Here is a 21,924-nt window from a genome sequence, read left to right as displayed (position 1 = left end):
TTTTTATTATATATTTTTAATACTTTTTTATTTCTAAATCAATTGAAATAACAATTAATTTTTTTTAAACATTTTAAATGACAATTTTATTTGAGATTAATTACAAGGAGGATCTTTTGTCATTTGAAATTTTGACAACCTCCCAGCATCCCACCCTCGTGTAGGTGTCAGGTAGGCGCTTGCCTTTCAATCTTCCCAACCAGATCAAAAATCCGACGATGCAAGGTCTTTGTATGTTCATTTCTCCTAGCCAGATAAATGATACAATAGCGCAGGTCTTCATACCCCCATTCTTCCCTCAGCCGAATCAAAGATATAACGACGAGTCTTCGATACTTGTTGTTTAAGCAAACAAAAAAAAAATTTATACCTTTGTGCACAGTGAGCGACGATGACGACGACATTAGTGTTAGTGAGACTAGTTTTTTAATAATAATAATAATAGGGCAAGGAACTGGCTAGGTCACACAGGTAGATGAGGTCGGGGTTGGTTTCGAGAGGATGCAAGAGCACAGCGCGAGTGTGTGGGCTCGAGCCTGCAGTCACGGGTCGCGTGCATACAGAGGTGTGTGTGCAATCACTCACGCGTGGGAGAAAAGGCAAGGCCATGATTTGCAATCCGGTCAAGGGCCTCATGTGGGACAAAGATGCGGGTCATTTGTTACATGTGAAACCGAGAGAAAAGAGAGAGCGAGAAGGGAGTGAGCTCAAGCGGGACGGAGGCGAATCGGGTCGCGGACGGATGGGTCTCGCGTGCGGCTGACGGAGATCGCGAGAGAGCAACCAACAGGCGATTCTATGCGTGAGAGTCGAATGAAGCTGTTCTGTCTCCTACGTGCAATTTTGTGGAAATGAAAGTGAGCAGTTGTGTCATTTGGGAGCGAACAGTTGTGTCATTTGGGGGCGAACAATTGTGTCGCTTAGGGAGCAAATGTGCGTGAGGTGGGGCCGATTGGGCTGGTCAGTAGATACAGAACCTAGTCTCAAGCAATTAGTTATTGTGGAGGTGATGTCAGCACAATTCTTGAAGAGATATAATCTTCAATTAAGTTCCAAAAAAATAATGTGGGGAGACTAAGAACCTACGATGTTAAATGTAACACCGAATTTTTTTATAAGTATTATAAAATTTTCTCCTAAAAAATTATATCCCACTTTACACATCCTGAAATTCATCGAAATCATTTTTATTAAATTCTACGCTTCATTTCATTTATTTTTATATGTAACTGTATGTACAAATATCATATTTATATTAGATTATGAAATCACTTAGGATTTAATTACATTCCCTAAGTTTCCCTATTAATAATATGGTAGCAGCATTTATTGAATTGTAGTAATATTGAAGCACCCAATCTATCGAGTTTTCCAGCGGCAAAGGCAGTTGATTGGGCAATGGATTTAAGAAGAAAAATCAAATGAAAACTACGCACGCACACACATGAAATTTACATGTGCAAACACGGACGCTCACACTCGCACGCGCGTTCACACACGCACAACCTACATTCCATAAACTAAGGCCCTCTAAAGCAGTTGGGCTCCTAGTGGTTGATCGAGTGCTAGAGGCGGCTGGGGACTATTACAAGAAAAAATAAAGAAAAAGAAGGAAAGGAAGAAAGAAATAAAAGGAAAAGTCAAGGGAAGAAATTTCTAGACTTTTCTAACAAATTGATTGTTGATTCAGGTTGTAGCAACTAAAAAAATTTGAATGAGAGAAAAGTATTTCAGAATAAAAATCCTATTTGAAGTTATTTTCAGTTCAACTGAATCATTAATGTTAACACTTTACTCAACTTCTAATATAAGTATCGAATAATTCCTAACACTAAAGTTTGCACGACTTATGATTTCTCTGACCAACTATGATCATAATTGAATAAATTTGTACATAACGAGCATGTATAAAATCTTCTTTTGGCTTGAAATAAAATGAATGTAATGTAAATCACAGCCATGGTGTTGGTTAGTGGTCGACGCCGAGGAGATGTCAGTGATGGTGGAGGTCAGCAGGGGAAAACAACCGATAGCAAAGACCATACATGGTAGTCTGTAACAGCAGCGTAGAGGACAATCAGTGGCAAGCAATAGTGGAGGGCGATAGGAGGCGGTGGAAGCAACAGCCGTAGGCAGTGGGCTGTGTCGGTTGTGGTGGTAATGACAAAATATTTATAGTGTATTTGAAAATTGAATAAATATATTGATTTTTAAATATACCAAAAATTGAACTAGATGGTGAATTCCAAATACTTCAAAATTTTACTTTGTATTTCTTTTACTTCAAGCCAAATGATAATATCTTTAAAACATCTGCATTTAGAATACTTAATGCTCATTTTACTTCAAACCAAACAACTCATATATCTCATGATTACCTGAAAGAGGGTTGAAGTGAGGCATGATATTGATCATAGCTGGGAACACTATCAAGGCTCAATGGTAGTTACATCACTAAAGGAAATCACTCTGAGTGGGTGTTAACAAGCCACCATGCTGGACTAATGAAGATAGGTATAACCAATTGATTCAATGGCTACTGTTGGGTTGCAAGAACTGTGGCATGGTTCAATTGGCAGAACAAAAGATATAGATGACGAGTCTTCTCGTTCATGATCATTTAATTAACTAATCAAATAAACTTCAATTCTTTAATAAATACTCGATTGATAATTGAACAAGCTTGAACAACTTGGTGTTTGTTTCATTTATGATCATGAACAATATCATTTAAAACTAGTCAACAAACTTGTTAAAAAGCTTGAGTAAGGCTCGATAATATTATCATTTACGACGCAAATATAAATATATTTAATATTTGATTATGTAAGAGTTTTTTTATATATATTAGAATGATTTTGTTCATGAACATAAATTACTTGTTTATGAACATTAAAATGGTTTTCTTTAATAGCTCAATCAATTAAAGTCTCAATTTTAAGCTCAATAGGCTGCTCATTAATAAGATCGATAAGGCTTGTAATAATATATAACAAGCTGCTCGATCATCTTGCCGTTAATGTGGTCAATAAGGCACATTTGGTCAGCAAGTAAGCAAAGCTCAAATAATAATTTTAAATGAATAGAGCTTGTATGCTACTACAAATACTCAAACAGAGCTCGAATAGTGTTTTGACAAACTAGCTCAAGCTTGAGCAAGCTCCTATTCGGCTCAATTCATTTGTAGCCCCCCGTGTTTATGTTTTACATAAAATATAAACATATCATTCACATATAAAGCATTCATTGTTTTCTTTGGGAACTAAAACAAAATGGATGGAATAAACCAAGACAAAAAAATAAAAAACAAAATGATACTACAATTAGCTTAGGATATGTTATCTTAGAAACAAAATGACATTACACTTAGGCTTATGCTAATTGGGTTCTTGAAATTACTTAAGGGAAGAACAAAGCCTTACATTTTCTAGTTTTTGCAAACAATACGTACAATTTCAAAATAAACAACTATGCTGCTAACATATCCCTAGGCCCAGAGAATGGATCTACACTAATGAAAAAAGTTAACATAAATGTCCAAAAATAATAATAATATGATCTGAAGTGTATCAAATAACTTGGGGAATCCAACATCGGTACAGACTTGAAACGTAATGCAATATTATTGATAGCACCATAATATGGTGAATGGCACTTGTCCAAAAAGAATAAAAATTTCCAATGTCCACGCCATATCTTTATGTTCTCTAGTTGATGTCTCTCACCATGAATGAATGGTAAAGCAGGACCTAGCTGCTCCATAAAGAACATAATTTACTAATGATGATCATAACATGGCTCATATTTTATCTCAATAACAGGAAAAGGATCAAAATGATCATTTGATTCTTTATGAAAGATCATAATAATCCCCAACTATATTAAAGGATGATTTTTATCCCTCAAAGTCCTTTTTCTCTCTCAGTATCATATAGCAGAAGGAAAGGTCCCTCTAGCAACCAAGAATAAGTTGCTCAGCATCAGCTTTTGTGTATTGGCAGAGCATAAGTGAAAGTTAAATGACATGAATTTTACATATAATGTACCTCAAAAATGACTTACACTTTTTCAAAAGTATCAGGAACTTGAATTTTGTGAGGAATATATGTGAAGCTCTTTTTCGATTTCAATGATCGTATCATATACTTTTTTTCTTCCGCAGCTGTTGGCCAGTACTCCAATCCTCGACGTTTTGTAATCCATAGACAAGCACCAGCTTTACTTTCATCTGTAATAAGCTCCAATGCACCTAGGCATGCAACATGCAATAAAATATGTCATTAGACATGTTCTAGATGTTTAAAAAATAACTCTCACATGATAGGTAAGCATAGCTATGTAATGCTGACAAGGATTCGAGAAATTTCATAGTCAACAGTGTCCATAAAAGGAGAACAGTTAAACGAACTAATTTTTCTACAAAAGTTAACGATCAGAAAAAAATGGCATTATAGTGGAGAATATTGACAACTCATTTTTAGGAATCATCAAAAACAAACATATGCCTTAAAATAACAGTGTTATATGCACCAACGAAATTTTGCAAAAGTGGTTGGTACTAAGCTTGGCAAGCTAATAATGTTTAATAAAACCAAATATAATAAATTCTAATGACATTAGTCACAATCTTATTTAAAGCTAAAAGAAGGGTCTGTGTAAACGTAAAGCACTCGAGAGTCAATAGTAGCTTCATTTGTGAAAGTTTTTACAGCTTTTTGGTAGGAAAAACAGTTGGATGAAAAAACTGGAGCATTTTCCTTGCTTTCCCAAAATTTGTTATAGAAAAGCTATTTTTGAGAAAATGGAATAAAATTGTGATTGAGAATGTAGTTATAAAAGTTACCGCTTTTCTTTAGAACTTAGGCTCAATATTTCAACTACTATTTTGCCTTTGTGTTGTGAATCCTCTACTTAATTATCTTGCTTGGTAGTTCAATCTAGCATAGTTTGGGCCCGGTGTACCTGTTCAGCTTTAAAATTAGGGACAATTGAGCTTAAACTTGCTTAATCAAGTCTTAACTAATCTAATAAAGATTTTAATCCTTAAGACTAGGTATAATTAATTTTCCTGATTAAAAGTAATGCCCATTAATGAGCTAAGAGTGCAAGTTTTACAATTAATTTAGAACCTTCTTGGCCAATTTCGGGACAACAATTTACTTTAAATGATTTATAAAAAAAAGTAATTTCAAAATCAGATCTCCATCCAATCTGTTACTTTTCAATTTCTTCTTTTATTGGCCATCAAATTAGTCAGAAGTATGCAAACTTAAACAGTCATGGACCCTCTTCGATCCTTAGTCACACCCGCCCCTAGCATCTAGTAGTTGCACGCATTGCCAAGATGATTGCAAGGGAGAGCGTTGATCATAGGCTCCACTCGAGTATGTGAGCCCACAATTCATGCTTTTAACTGCCCTAAAAAGGGAGAGTAAACCAGACACAATTCCCACGCATCTTGACTCACGCATGCCCTCGCAACTGCACTAAAGCAATCAGTCACTACAACCTCTCCCACATTCGCAATTGATGCCCCTTATCCACGACCAAGAGAGCCTCACGACTCTCCTCAAAAACCCTCTCTCCAAACACCATCTCCTGCTCACTAGCCCTATAATTTTTAAGTCTCCAACACCCTCTACTCACATTCTCTCTCTCAACTTATTCTCTCAGCAAAGTACATCTCCCAAACACAAGTTATAGGTCTCCCTCTCGCTCTCTGAGTTATTTCTCCTACATGACTCGACCCTCTCTCTATTTTTTCTCTCAGCCACACACAAACTCTCAAGCTCTATCTTAGAACCTTCCAGCAACTAGAACATCGATCCCATATGCCCTCATCACTTGTCTTCCCCATACTTCGAGACCTCAAGATCAACTTCCTCAAGCTGAGTAACATTGTATTTAAAATCTTTAAGTCCAGCAACTACCGCCACTCAACCTTGTTGATTTGTTTCCTCTCATCCAACAATACCAACCATCCAACCTTTTTGCCCAAACTTTAAGCCACAATGCATATAGAGTAAGGTCATAAGTCCCACAATTTGATTTGTCTTGCCTACAAGACCACGTCATAAGACTCCCCACTCAAGTGGTTTTATTGATAGATCGGATCACAAGACTCATCCTTATAAATCGCCATTAAGTCAAAACAACTAGATCAATGTTAGACTCCCCTTCAACCTAGAGTTATAAGTCCCAAACCATTATGTCTCTCTAATGAGTAGAGTTGTAAGCCTTATACTCTTATCATGGTTGAGATTGATAGTTAAAATCAAGTCTTAGTGTTGGGCTTTCCTCCCTCCCTAAATCACAAGTATCATTGTTAGGACTTCCAAAGAATATAAACCTCAACCCAGGCCCATCACACCAATTAATTGGATCACCTTACCGATAGGATAAAATCATAATAATCATTATTGAGCTTTCCTCATTCTTGAGGCTGAAAGTCTGGACTGCCTATTAATGTTGCAATCTCATCAATTGAGCCAGCACAAAAGCTAGCAAGATTTATTTCTAAATCCTTTCCAAAAATGCAAACCCCAAACTAAACTGGTGTCGTCTCTTGTATTAATAAACACATCAAAGAAAAATTAATTCTTGGGCCTTCCCAAGGATAAAACCCTAAACTAAACTCGAGGCCGCTCCTATGATAACAAGTTCATCAATCAAAATCAAACCCAATAATCAAATTTCATGTATTTTAAGCAAGTTTATTTGAATCAAATTAAAACTCGTGGACAATTAATGATCATTAAATATTCTAAACTCATGACGATTATGTTTAATACCACTAAACCACAAGTGAAAAATTTATGTGCCTCTAAACTAATAAGTCAAACTAGTACGGCCAACCCTTTTCCAATGGACAAGTCAATGCTAATCTTCAAAGCACATCTTTAATACATGCATTCACAATATTCGCTCAGGATATCTAATTATAGGCAATCCATTGTTACTAATTAGACTCCCTGATACAGCTCAATATCTTCTAACATTGGAAAACAAAAAACCAGATGTATCAATATACCCAGAGTAACAGAACCATGAGATTTGATTGAATCTACCTTAATTTCTAAAATTATTTCTCATTAATTAACTTAAAACCTAAATGTTAAATCTCCGCAACCTAAGCAAGACTGCTCTTCTATGAGTAGGAGGGATAATTAATTATAGAGGCTTGCCACCATATGAAGTCTTAAACCCAAATTTAAATAAATTTTTATCAGATGTCAAGAAAAATCTAGTTAAACAAATATAATCTATCTCAAGAAACCATTACTCCATAATTCTATACTCATAGGGTAGGCTGGGCTTGGGAATGACTACTCCCTACTGATCAAAATTTTGATTATTCCACTAGGGAAGGCCTCTACATTATTGGTCACTTGAGGCTCTATATAGATATTGTTTGATATCTCCTCATTTTGTACAATAGTATCAAGAGTAGCCCACTTATATTCTAGTGAATATAGAGCCCATAAAAAAAGGATTGTCATGTGCTTCCACTAGCTTTAAGATATATATATACATATTCATGTGGGATTAACAACATTCTCAAATGATGCAAACTGCTGACCAGTTCAAAGTTGAGACTTAGACTAGTCTATTTGAAAGTTGCTTTAAAACATGACATGCATTTTAAAACATTCAAGTCACACAACAAATATCTTACAGTGAACATTGAAGCTTGGTATCAAGGAAATACATTTTATAGAGATCATTCGACATATGGGGTACGGTTTCATTAGCTTAATAAGTCAAAGGGGCAAGTCATCTCAAAACATACAAAATTGTTAAGCTCATGTAGCAAAATTTGCACATTCATACCTCCATTGGCTCAAAAAGTCTAAAATTTTAGTGGTATGTCTCTCTAGTTCAACAAGCTCAAAGGTTAAATTGATTAAATTCTTGCACTCAAAAAACTCAGGTATATACAATGTCTTAAGAAGCCTATGGATTAAGACAAGTCCTTCTAACTCACCAGACATATGGGTAGAGCTAATCATGAGGATTCAAAAAACCATAACAACAGAATACAAGAATGTACATACTGATGTAGGCAAAAGGGGGGTCAAAATATTTTGGGTTGTAATTTGGTGAGCTTCTATGACCTCTACTAAATTCAGCTCACTAATATCTTTAGGACTACTTTTTAAGCTCATAAATTGGAGATTAAGTAGGTTCTTTCCCCCTCTCTAATGGCCCTTTGGTTCCCCCATTTGGTTATTCTTCCCGTGGCTAGTTCCTTCCCCCTTTGGGTTGTCTGTTCCAGTTCCCTGGGCTGCTGGTTTCGGTTCCATGTGGTGCCCGGTTCTTCTCCCCCCTTGGTTGCCTGTTCTAGTTCCCTGTCTGGCTGTCTGTTCCGGTTCCTTGGGTTGCCTGTTCCGGTTCCCTGGGTTGCTTGTACCGATTCCCATGGCTGCTGTTCCTTCCCCCCTTAGCTACTTTTTCCGATTTTTTGTGTGACTGTTCAGGTGCTTTTCTGGATTGACTATTGGCCTTCCATTTTCCCCTTTTTAATTAGTTTAAATGGGGGAAACTTTGGCTGTTTAGCTACCCCCTTTTCTCCTATATATATTATATATTTTGAGAATAAAAGAGGAGTTTAAAATGAGATTTTTTGAGCCAAAAACCTGAGGGTTTTTTCTTCTTTGGAAAAGCTTGCGAGCTTGTTCCATTCTCTTTCTTTCTTCTCCTAGGAAAGCTTGCGAGCTTGTCCTCTCCTTCGTCTCGGCTTCTAACCTCTTTCTCTCTCAGCAAGTTCGATGCCATCAGCATCTTTCTTCTCAAGCGATGGAAATGCAAGCTCCTTTAGGTGTTTTTATTTCTTAAGTTTGTAAGTGTCATTGTAATGTCATTTCAAGTTATCAAATTAAAGTTTTGTTTTACAAAAGTTATGTTGTGGTCTCCAATTTGTTGTGGAGACCTAGTTTAGTTTTTATTTTATTTCTTTTTTGTGACCAAGGATCTCCTACTTGTTTTGGGAGCTTTTGGTTGCATCAATTTGGTATCAGAGCCTAGGTTTGGATTTTCCTAGGTTTTTTTGCATCTTTTTTAAGTGTTTAAAAAAATGAAAAAAAAAATTGAATCAATTGTGGAAGAAAATCAACCTGAAGATTTTGAACTCCCTCTTCCAATGGACAGATGAATTATGTCAGAAGGAAGTTCAACCAATCATCTACAAAATGAATTATAAAAACTACAAATGAAGATGCACTTGTGTACGGAGCAATATATGAAGAAAAAGAAATTTATGCAAGAACAATTCAAGCAAGAACGAGAGGTGATTCTAAAGAAATATGAGGCCAAAATTCAAGAGCTTGAAGTAGGAGGAACTACTTTGAAAAATAGTAGTTCATATTAACCAAAGTCAATGGACAAACGGAGGTCACAAATAGACAGTTGGAATAATATCTCCAAAATTTTGTAATGGATATATCAAATAATTGCCTAGGGCTGACACCATTTCAAATCATTTATGGACAATACCCCCGCAACAATGATTCCACACAATCCAAGTTCACCGAAGGCGAAGACAGCATGAAGTACAACGGGAGTCTAAAAAAGTTCTACAGCAACTCCACACTAATTTGAGGAACAAACAAAACCTCATGAAGTTAGCAATAAGAAAGCATCAAAACCTCATGAAGTTAGCAATAAAAAAGCATCGAGAATTATAATTTTTCATTAAAGACTTAGCTTTCTATAATGATAATTTTCTATTAGTTGAGTTGTATCATAGCTGTCATTAACTAACTTATATTAGTTGCCTGATGTTCGTCACCATTTTTTTAAATCTAGAAATAAAGAGATGGAGGTGGCAAGGCAGCACAAATTATTGTTCCTTGATCTTCCTTGATCTTACCATTCCTTCTTCTTGATAAAGATTCAGACCTCTATTCTCCAAAGTTCAGACAACTCGAATAGCCTTGGTTTGATGGAGTACATATCAAAAGATGCAGTATGGTAGCATCCACATAAGGGTGGTGGTGTCGTAGGCAACACCATGATGCCAGAAAAAGCGGTTGGTGGTAGGGGCAAAATTTGGTTGTGCTGAAAAATGTTTTACTGTTGCGAACAAGAAATATAAATAAATAATAGTGATATCAACTCCAAAAGTATCTTGTTTTACTTTATGATTCCTTATTATCACTCTCAACATTTAAAGGACTGTATGGAATAGAAGATTATGATATTCCTTCTCAATTATTTCTACGCAATTGTGGGCGTAGGGAAGTCAATGTGGTTGAACCACTTCATTTTTTTGCACCTATAGTGTTAAGGGTTTTTGCAAGCTTATTTTGGGTTATTTTTCCAACAACTGGCGCATTACAAATTTTCAAATAATTTATAGCAATCACTTCCAACATGTGGCATGAAAAATTACAAGCACTGAACCAAATCATCAGCAGAACAATGAAGTTCTTAGCGGAAATCAAACAGATAAAAGGGGCCATAAATCCAAATATTTTCAAGTTTTATGAGGCAATGATTTAGCACTATGACAAATAAAAAATAATCAACAGTTCTTTAGAAATGAGAATGCCAAAAACTAAAATGCTCAATGACAGCATACCATTCACAACCATGTCCATAGATACAAAACCACCAACTGCATTAATGTATCTCCCATCCACCATTGATGCCAGATCCGTTTGCACAAACTGCAGTGTATGATGCACACAAAAGCCTAGTATTGATTAATAGGATGATAAAAAACAGCATATTAACATATAGCATTGATGCCATACTAAAATGGAACAACATATTGACTCTGAAAAATTGTAATGGTCAAGAAAGTATATCAAAGTAGTTATAGCACATAAACCTTTAATCAGCAAAGCAAAAAGACAGAAAGATTAGAAAGAATACAACCTTAAAGGCTATTTAATCATGAAACAAACAAAAATCAGAGGGGACAAACAATAAGTGTAATGTGACTGGAAAAAATTGAAAGTTAAGCTCCACACAAGAGCAAAATTTTGTTTCTAAATAATCCCATAAGGGCTAGTATAAGTTATGCTAGCACTTTTGCGAAGTAAAAGTACGCCATCCATTCTTATTAATCACATTGTAAACTTGAAGAAGCCTATTGCATTAGTAGAAATATTGTTAATCACGCTATTCTCACCGAAACCAACATTTTACAACGTTCCATAAGCAACTTCGAATTTCAACTATAAGCATCTTATCATGAATAGTGAGAACTACTGAAGAACTTAGGTATAGCAACTCTGGTATCAAATTATTTACAATAATTTACAATTTTGCATAATATGATTTAACAATCTAGATATCAAAAGCAAAAGAATAGCAACTTCATATTTTATTTTATTTTGTTAGCATATGCAAATTGCATTGTTTAAGAAGATATTCCCACTGGGAAGAAAATCATCCTTCTAACATGATAAAATAAATATGAAATTTTAAAGCATAACATCATAATAACTTAAATTATCTGTAAAGTGGTGATTAAAAAAATTTGAATTTAGGCCAAGTCACCCATTTAACCAGTTACTGTACGCTGAGGTAACAAGTTCAATTGCCCGCTAAATTAGCGACTAGTTCCAAATAAATGCCGGTGGATGTAGAGAGTGGTTGGCTCTCGTGTTTTGGGCTAACGACTAACCAACAATCATGCACACCAATTAACAACTGCATCACAATAGCTTGTTTCTGCAACATTTTGGGCATCATAAGATTGAGACCAGTGACACCATATTTTATCCTAGCCAAACTTGAGTAATAACTCCAAATCTACCTAAGGCTATATTGTCGGGCTATACAAAGAAACCAAGCCCAGATAATTTCAGAGGAAGTGACATATGAGAATGTTGATGTTGAAAACCCAGCCCATCTGTGAGGCAAGTCACTACATGTTTGTGATTGATGCTAAACCATGAAGAAACCATCATAGACCTTAAGTTATTATATGTTCAGTATTTTATTTCAAATTTATTCTAGATTTTAATGGATATTTTGAGTATTTTAAATGAATAAATATAAAGTTAGTTATTTGTTTCCAAAGTAAGTTTCCATCTAATATATAAATATATTTAGGTGATATGGCTTCTATTCTATAACAACCCAACCTCTCAACCATCGAGATTTTGTCAACTTTGACTTAATAGCCTCACGATTTTGTCCCATTGGTATAACTTCTCAGGAAGTCACCCACCTTAAGAGTGCACCTGTACAAGCACGCTTAACTTTGGAGTTTCTAATAAAATTATAACCGTTACACCAAAATGCGCCTCAATATTCAAGAGTTTAACTTTATTTTCTTAAGGGGTTTCATAATCTCCCTCACTTAGATAACTGACATCCTCATCGATTTCCTTAGCCCATAATCATCCGCAAGGTAGATAGAAGCACTTAGTCCTCATCTTACGTCTGTTGTATTACTCTAATATCTTAGTATCCTTAACCCATAACCATCTACTACGCATATAAGGAGCACATAACTCCTATCTTTCGGCTGGTGTATTGTTCTAATACCATTTGTAACAACCCAAACTCTCAACTATTGAAATATTGTCAGTTTTGTCCTAATGGCCTCACGATTTTGTCTCATTGTTGTAACTTCCCGAAAGATGACCCATCATAAGAGTGCTCCTATATGAGCATACTTAACTTTGGAGTTTCTAATGAAATTCTCACCATTATACCAAAAGAAATCTCAATATTTAAGAGTTTAACTTAATTTTATTTAAGGGATTTGAGGGTTTCACAATCTTCTCCACCTAAGTAGTCGACGTCCTCCTTAGTTTCCTTAGCCCAAAATCATCCACCAAACAAATAGGTACACTTATTTCTCATATTCCGACTAGTGTATTGCTTTGATATCATTTGTAACAGCCCAAACTCTCAACAATTAAGATATAGTCCACTTTGGCCAAATGGCAAATGCAATTTTGTCCCCTTGGTGTAACTTCCTAGGAGATCACCAATCCTAAGAGCGTGCCAGTACAAACATGCTTAACTTTGGAGTTTCTACTGATATTCCAACCGTTACATCAAAAGTGCATTAATATTTAAGATTTAACTTTATGTTCTTAAAGGGTTTCACAGCTTCAACATATTTTTTACAAATGCTTCCTTTATAAAAAAGTAAATGGTATGTAGAATTGAACAAAAATAGATTTAAAACTTCTTCTTCATAACAAGTAAATGGAATGAGAACAGAAACTACTACGTTATCCTAATGAAAACTTCCAAAAATGAAAAAAAGAAAAACGTAATTATATATTAGACATCAAAACAAAGAAAAGGAAACACAATACATCCAAATCCGAACATATTCTACAAATACTTCAAAAGCACCTCTTGGCAATGCCTCAGTCGTTTAGCTTTCTCTACTTACTCAAGTCTGCGTATTCGTGTTTACAATTGATTTTGTGTGATGGTGTGACCTACTTTACAACACAAGTTTAACCCCTTTTGGATTTTTACTAATCCTTCCCTGTTAAAACTTCTTATTATCAAGATGTTGGAAAAAGATGTAAATATATGTCCCATATGAATTTGTCATCACATTTTTTACTTTCGATATGGAAAAACATTATAGTGTGAGCCCACTTGACTGTAAAGTCCATGGGCCATGTGACAAAAATCTGAACTAAATACAATGCATTCAATTTGATAGAGCATAAATATCATAACATAGATGGTTGTAACAATAATAAAGATTTATGATTAACTGATTTGAAACTAGCTATTAAAGAAGCCAGTTGAATTGACTTAAAGCTCTTAAAGATGTGAAATGAAAATTGACATAAAACTGTAGTACCGTAGTTATCTGTAAAGTTCATAGGCTAACTGACAAAAAAATGACTAAATACAGTACATTCGATTTGAAAGTGAAGAAAACAACTTAAATTTAACAGTTTTTGATAGCCTGTAAAGTATCCTTGGAATCCGTCAAGCAAAATAAAAATTTATATTTAAATAAGCCCATATATATTTATCATCTGAAAAGAATATTGATCTAGATTCAAATAAAAGTGGCAAAAAATAAATTAAAACATCGATTATTCTATAATTAAAATATATTAATGCTATAGAATTTGATAAATATTTTGGGTCAGAATATTTGACAAAATTTTCATGATATAAATCTAATTCAAAATATTATATTTACATTAAGATGAATAAATTATAATTTTTTATGCATCACACTTAGAAAAAATTATGACTTTGGGCTATCAATTCATTAATAAGAGTACAAGTTTTAAATATCTCGGGTATATTGTCCAAAGTAATGATGAAATAGAATGAGATATTATTAGTAGAATTCAAGTTGGATAGTTGAAGTGGAGGAATACATCGGGCCTGTTGTGTGATAGAAAAGTGCGCCTCAAACTTAAGGGGGAAATCTATAAGATGATGTTGAGACTTGTAATACTTTATGGCGCAGAATGTTGGCTAGTAAAAAGTAGCATAATATTAAGTTAAGTGTTGCAGAGATAAGGATGCTCAAGTGGATGAGTGGCTTTACTTAATGTGAAACGAGCATATACATGAAAAGGTCGGAGTAGCTCCAATGTCATATAATATTAGAGAGAGTTGCCTTAGATGGGTTGTTCACATAAAATGTCGGCCTTCTGATGACCTGGTTAGGAGATTATATGTATTAGATTTATCCTATGTTAAGAGATATACATGTAGACCTAAAAAGACTTGGTTAGAAAATATTAGAAATGATCTTTTTTTTATTAGATTTAAATGAGAATTTGACTCTTAACATAACACAATGGAGAAAAAAATTTCATGTAGCCAACCCCACGTAGTGGGATAAAGGCTTGATGTTATTGTTGTTGTACACTTATATAAATTATAAAAACTATAAACATATTTTTCATCTTAAACTAACTTTGCTCAAAAAGGAAATTTCAATAATTTTATATAAAATATAAATTTATTTTTTCTCTCAAAATGAGTAAATTTTCAATTGCATACATAAGAAATTGGCTACAAAATTTAAAAAAACAAAAAATAATAAAACCCGAAAGTGAGTTGCTTTGTCATGTAAGCCCAAATTTGCTAATGAGACAAAGCTAGTCAACCATCCAACAGAAGATTGGGCCTAATCTCTTTTTCTCTTTTTTTTTATGTTGCTTCACTTGGTATTAATTTATATGCTATTTCATTCAAAAATTTAGCCTAAAATAAATTTATTAGTTTAAAGTTCGCATACCTCTGGACAAAGCACATTCACTCGAATCCCTTCTCGCTTCAATGGAGCAAGTGATCTAGAAAATAAAACCACACCACCTGTAACAAGAATAATCCGAAGATGGATGTAATTTGATCAAATTAAGCTTCTAAATTGTATTAAATTTCAATATTGAAAATCTTAATTTTGATTATAATGCATAATCTACTTCAAATTTAGTATGTCAGTGGTATCTTAAGAAGATTATATTCTACCTAGTAGTCCTTTAAAGTATTTGGGAGCCTCAATCATATAATCACTGAATAAAAGATGTTAAAGATTATCACAACTATTAAAGCAATTTTACAGGGTACACGTTGCTCAGTATGATGCATCTGCAAAGTTCATACGAGCATAAACATTCAAATTCATGGTATTCATGAATTTGCTTTGGCTGAGTAAGGATTTCCATCTAAAAGCTTCTCAGTAATCAATTTAACACAGTTAGAAGAAAGGGGAGCTCACCTTTCCTTTCATATTTTTGACAAACCTAGGTTTTGATGGGATTGGAAGGGGCTCCAGGGTTGGGGTAACATTCTAACCATGATTGTAAAAACTTTTAGCCCCTTTTTTTTTTTTTTTTTTTTTTTTTTGCATGAGGAATACCTAGCTTTCTTTGGCCCATCATTTATACAAAATAAATAAATAAATATATTCCTAAGTATTAGATAATTTTCTATGATTAGAAATTATGCATTTCATTTATTATTATTTAGAGCCAACATTAGTTTGATTAGCTAGCTAGACCTTAGTAAAAAAAGGATTAGGCAACAAATCTAAGCCAGGGCTGATTTATCAAGTTTGAATTGGTATCGAATGGCTGTTTCTGTAACTTTCAGTGGAGTTGTGCCTACTCTTGCTCAAGATACGGCAACAGTTTCCCATGATTGCATCCCTATTCCTATGTATGAGTCAGCCCTGGCATCACAGCCTCAGTCAATTACTCCATTTTCAAGGATTTTCCTTTTGACTTTACCCAACATATTCACTGTTTTCATCGGGCCTCAATTACAAGAAAATCCTAAATCTCAATGAGCCCAATGATGTCAGATTTTGCAACCTCCACACTTTGATCAATAACATAAAATCTCAATGGATAATTCAACACCAAAAGGTTTATTGTTCTACAAGTGATCTTGCAAGAAGTTCGGTAATATTAATGTAGAGCTCACAAGGTAAAAGAAAGTGCTAGACATCTTTAAATATTAGCTTAGTTAAAAGATGCGTTATATATGATAACACATTTTCTATTATATATATAGGGGTAAACTGAAATATAGTCCCCTGGTTATTTGTATATAGACAATTTAGTCCCAAAGTATCATGTTGCTCTAATTTATGATTTGTTTTAGACAACTTTCTTACTGTTTTATAAAGCATCTTTTTGGTGTAATTTTTTTTTAACTTGAAAATTTTTGACAAGAAAAAAGCTTTAGAAAGCAATAAGAAAGTTGTCTCAAATGAAGCCATAATTCCTTAACTTATATTAAATTGATCTAAAATGGTTCCTTTAGGACTAAATTTAGATCAATTTTATATCACAAATACGACATGATGAATCATTTTGGATCAATTTTGTATGATTGAGGGACTAAATTGGAGCAACGTGATACTCTAGGAATATATTCAACACAAATAGTCTGGAGACTACTTTAAAAAAAAAATATGTGTATAAATGTATATATAGGGCATGTGCTAACCTTTTCCCAGTGAGTTAGGTCTTTGTTTTTTTTAAGTTTTTTTTTTAATGCCACCTAAGTCCATTCATGTCACCCTTTATAGATCATGGATCATCAACACTTAAATTCAAGCATCAGTGTCAGACGGTCAGCTTGATTTTCCACTATTACACCTTAATAAACTAAAAAGGTCAAGAGGTCTCCAGCAGCCAGCTATTTTGGTCACATGGATTTTATGTTGCATACTTGAGCATCTTCAATTCTCAGCTTATGAATTGGGTATCATGCAGTTATAAGTTCTTGAAATCATACCATTCAATTGATCATACGTATGTAAACGTCAGCGTACAGTACATAGTGGAAAGTATAAAGCTGGCATTCTATTATGTCATTCATCCTGATCATTCATTTCTCACATACTCTGCAACAGAGCCATATATAGCTAACTAACTTTTGCTGCAGCCATGATTCCTTTTTACTTTATTACTATATATATAGTCTTGTAATTTCAGAGAGGGGATGTATTGAAGATGAATTGGCTGCAATTTCATGGTTCTTCTAGTATAGAGTTTCTCTGGTACTGATTTATTCTATGCAGGTTCACATGGTATCAGAGCCACTTATTCCTACTGGTTGTCTTCATCTCTATCATAATGAATACAACAGTAGCTTCCTCTACTGAAAATTCAGAGATAGATGGGTGCTCTAGTTCTTTCTCAAATTGAGTTCTTGATCGTTAATGTTAAAAATGTCATCTCTACTCAACTGACCTCTAAAAATCACCCAACCTGGCAATCTCAAGTGATAAATTTGTTTCGTGTTAATGGCTTTGAAGGATTTTTAGATGGATTTTGTACTTGTCCAGTCAAACACCTCTTCAATGCTACAACTTTACCTACACCCAATCCTCATTATCACACCTAGATTCATATTGATCAGAATTTAACAAACGCTCTCTATTCTGACATTTCCCCTTATTTATTACCCTATGTGCTGTCATTTGTTCACCGTACGGATATTTGGTCTATCATTGCTCACCGCCTTCAATCTTCTACTCCTCTCAGATTATCTAACTTAAAAATGAACTTCGTCATTTGGCTATGAAAGACAAAAAATGGCAATATCTATTGGTTGTTAAAGGCAAGATTTATTCAATTGCAGCTACTGGGTCTCCGCTTTATCCTAAAAATATCATTCGTCAAACCTTGAATGGCCTCCTTGTTCAATGTCAAGCATTCAAAACTGCAATACGTACAAATCTACAACCATTGAGCTGGATGATTTCTAAACTTTTTTTGTGCAGTGAGGAACTCCAGGTGCGTTTGGGACTGCTGCAACTGTCGGTAAAGCAGGCTATAAAATTGTTGTACATAAAATTGTTTTTTGAAATTACTGTACATAAAGCAGTATATTTTATTTGGGAAGTATAATTGTCAAGTTGCTATGCTGCAATTGTATTGAAATAAATTACATTTATACCCTTATATATTGAGATAAAAATAAATTATGTAAATGTCAAATTTTTAAAAAAAATTATATGCTAACTAACAATTATAAATTAAAAAATGTGTCAACTTTTATGAAATATTTTACAACTTTTACACATCATAATATAATTTTTTTATAATGTAATATCATATTTTAAAATAATCTACAACAAAAAAATTATTTACTCTCTGATCATATCTCAACATTCCATATTCTCCCAGCTTTCCACATAAATTTAGCACTATAACATCAATTATTATTTCAAATCATCAGCTACCAAAATGTCTAATACGCAGAAATGCTCTCTTGATAAAAAATTATAAGAAAATCACAAAATTGTAGATATGGATTTGGACAAAAAGGATAATTTGCTAGGAATAAGCTAAACAAAAGTATTACAAGGAAAATCTAAAAATCCAGTTTCAAAGACCAACTGAATGAAGATTATATTGGTTTACAAGGTAGCATGATACAGGAATTGCAACTCATGATAAATTATTCAAGACTGAAAAAAATATGCTCAATCAGTAATGGCAATAATGGTTCCCAAAGCTCCAGGTAAACACTTTAAAAAATAGGGCTTTTTAATGCAAAAAATAAATGATATGGGAGACTTTTTTGTATCACCAATAATAAATTCTTGAATTTCATGCAATCCAAAATGATTGAATCAAAATTGAAGATTGCTAGTCTTTTTTTAATTACCACAATAACCATTAAAAAGGGCTCCTTAAGGCGAGAAGCAGTATCCACAAGAAGTGTAATCTCACTCATCTGCCATAAAATATAAATATTTGATCTTTTGTTACTTGCGTCAAAGATTCCCAAAAGTATTACAAAATGGTTCTTAGTGCATCTTCAACTACCAAATGTTAACATTAGAGGATCACCATTCGTGCAACCTTGTGTATAACTGCAACAGCTTCTTCTAACAACAGACATTCCATCTCTAGAAGCTTTATCTCTTTGTCCTAAAGTTTCATAAATCTAGCAATCCCTTTCGCCGCATTAAACATACTTCTAAAACCATCTATTTTCACTCTAGTGGGATCTGCGTATCCAGCTTGTGATAAATTTATTGGACCATGTTTAGTTAAGAATATCTTCTCTAAGAAACCATCACTGAATAGCTTCAGCTATTCTATGGACATAACTAGCCTGGAAGCTTCTGATTGTAGAAATGTGGACATTGCATCAGTGGCTAAACTGTCAGAAATAACAGAACCATTTCGCCCTGCTTTGCAACTGTTGACCAATGAGTAATACCATACCCGAAGGAAAAGAAAATGAAATCATACATCTACTCTGTTGAATCCCGGATATCCCACAAACCTCGGACTCGACGAATCCAGAAATCCCGCTACGATACGCTGTTCTGCGCCGACGCCGCTCTTCGCGGCAACAAGTAGGATTTAACTATTTGATTACATAGACTTTTATGTAGCTCGGCAAAAATAAATTACATTAACAGTATGACTTCTAGAATTCAAAAGACAATTTTTCATCAAATAGACGTAAAAAACTTTCTTTTTGTTGACAGGTTTGAGGATTTTAATGATGCAGCGATCCTTGTTAGAAACACTAATGCATTGAAAGACTTCACTATATTTACCTCTTCCAACTTTTCTTACAACTTCATAATCATCCTGATCACAGAATGAAAAAATTGTTTTCAAGCAAAACCATAGCAGCCATACTATAAAAATGATAAAATTCATGAATTCATCTGTGAAAATGAAATTACACTACCAATTCTAGTACCATCAGATTATAACAAGAGGCAATATGCGGATCTATATAATTCATGGTTGTTACTAGTAATTTAAAAACAAGAGACATCATGCATCTCTATCTGTTGCAAAGCAGCTATTGTAAAACCTGTTCTCACAAATACCGTGAATTCACACGGGGAATAATTCTAACACAAATTCTATATTAATTTGCAAGTTCAGCAGCTTCTACTAATTTCACCAAGTTGCTTCCACCAATCTGAATAACAATTGGGTGTTGAACTTGAGGAGTAAAGCATATCTCCAGACAATTTATAAACTGTAATCATAATTACATAGAAGAAAAAACAAAAATAACAATTCAACGAAACGTAATCATAACTACAAAATGAACCAGCAGCATTCTAAAAGTTATAATGAATCTTTCATAACAGAACACAATTATAATGTAAACCAATAGTTCAAACTGAGCATTCAATTTAACTGAACATACATCTAATTCTATCAATAGTTCATACCCAATTTTAAAAATATAGTAACAACAATTTTTTGCTATCTACTTAACAATCAAACAATAACTCCCGAGAAATTTGATCATATATATATATATATATATATATATATATATATACTCCTAATTCATCTCATCCATCAATGCATTTGTGATTTACTCCTGTAAATGGATCATCTCCTTAGCACATTCACCATCTCTTAACTCATTATTTGTTACATCTTCATCATTATCTATCAATGAATGTCCAATTAGATACTCATATGCTTCTTCAGTTATATATGATTGATCATTATCACAAATACTTAATCTTGTATCATCTCAAGAAGGATGACGATGTATGTAGTTGTGTAATGTCATCATAGTCCCCACTATTTTCACTTGCTTCTTAAATGAATAAGTTGGTATATCACACAATATGACATATTTCTTCTTCCACACACCAAAAAGATCTTTCAATGACACATGTAATGAAGAATGTCGCTTATTAAATATTTCTTTCCTCCCACGAACCAATTGGCTGCCTCTTTCAAAATCTGGAATATGATACCTTGTATTTGAAAATTGCTTCAAAAACTCACGTTGCATAGAATATCCAGCGTCCACAAGAAAATATTTACATGTTCGGAAGTGTGCATCAATATCTAATAAAATACATTCAACAGTATGACACTTTTAAATATCAACAACTAACCTGGAGGTGGCAAAGGAAAATTATGTTCATGATTACATAAAACAAATTTAAATATGTGGCTGTCATGTGCACTACCCTCCCAGTCTGCCATTATGAACGTGAAGCACATATTGAAGTCAAAAACTGTCATGATGTTTTGTGCGAGTGACCCGCATCGTCCTATATATGCAACCTTCTCAATATTTGGAACATGTGCATCTACATGTGTTCCATCAATAGCTCCAATGCAATCATGAGATGAGAAGTCCTAGTCATATATATTATATAATTATATGAACATCATGTAATGGTTCAGCATACTTACCTTATAATATGGCATGTAACGATTATCATATTATATCTATCTTTCTGTATTTTGAAGCATAGGGTCTTTGGTTTGATTACTTCAGTTGATAAACTCTGTAATGACTCAAATCCAATAAAAAAATAACGACTAATTGTTTTAGTTGAATGTTGGACTCATTCAGAGGTTGATCTTATTGATTTGTTATGTGATAATATGTACAAAGTTATCGCTAATAATTCCCTTGATGTAGTCCAATCAAATCATTAAAACCTGAACCTCTCCTTCTTCCGGTTCTATGTCTGGTCCGATTTTCATAACC

General features: G+C 33.9%; 1 protein-coding gene across 1 annotated transcript in view; it reads right to left on the bottom strand.

Moving 5' to 3' along the window:
- LOC110115436 (prostaglandin reductase-3) overlaps positions 1–21,924 on the bottom strand; it is a 94,812-nt gene that overhangs the window by 53,610 nt on the left and 19,278 nt on the right. The window contains 3 exon segments of the mRNA XM_028700340.1: positions 4,063–4,249; positions 10,580–10,667; positions 15,200–15,276. Of these exon segments, the coding sequence (XP_028556173.1) occupies positions 4,063–4,249; positions 10,580–10,667; positions 15,200–15,276 (352 nt within the window).

Source organism: Dendrobium catenatum, unplaced genomic scaffold (assembly GCF_001605985.2).
Source record: "Dendrobium catenatum unplaced genomic scaffold, ASM160598v2 fragScaff_scaffold_1483, whole genome shotgun sequence".
NCBI lineage: Eukaryota > Viridiplantae > Streptophyta > Magnoliopsida > Asparagales > Orchidaceae > Dendrobium > Dendrobium catenatum.
This window is presented reverse-complemented; position numbering and strand designations above follow the sequence as displayed.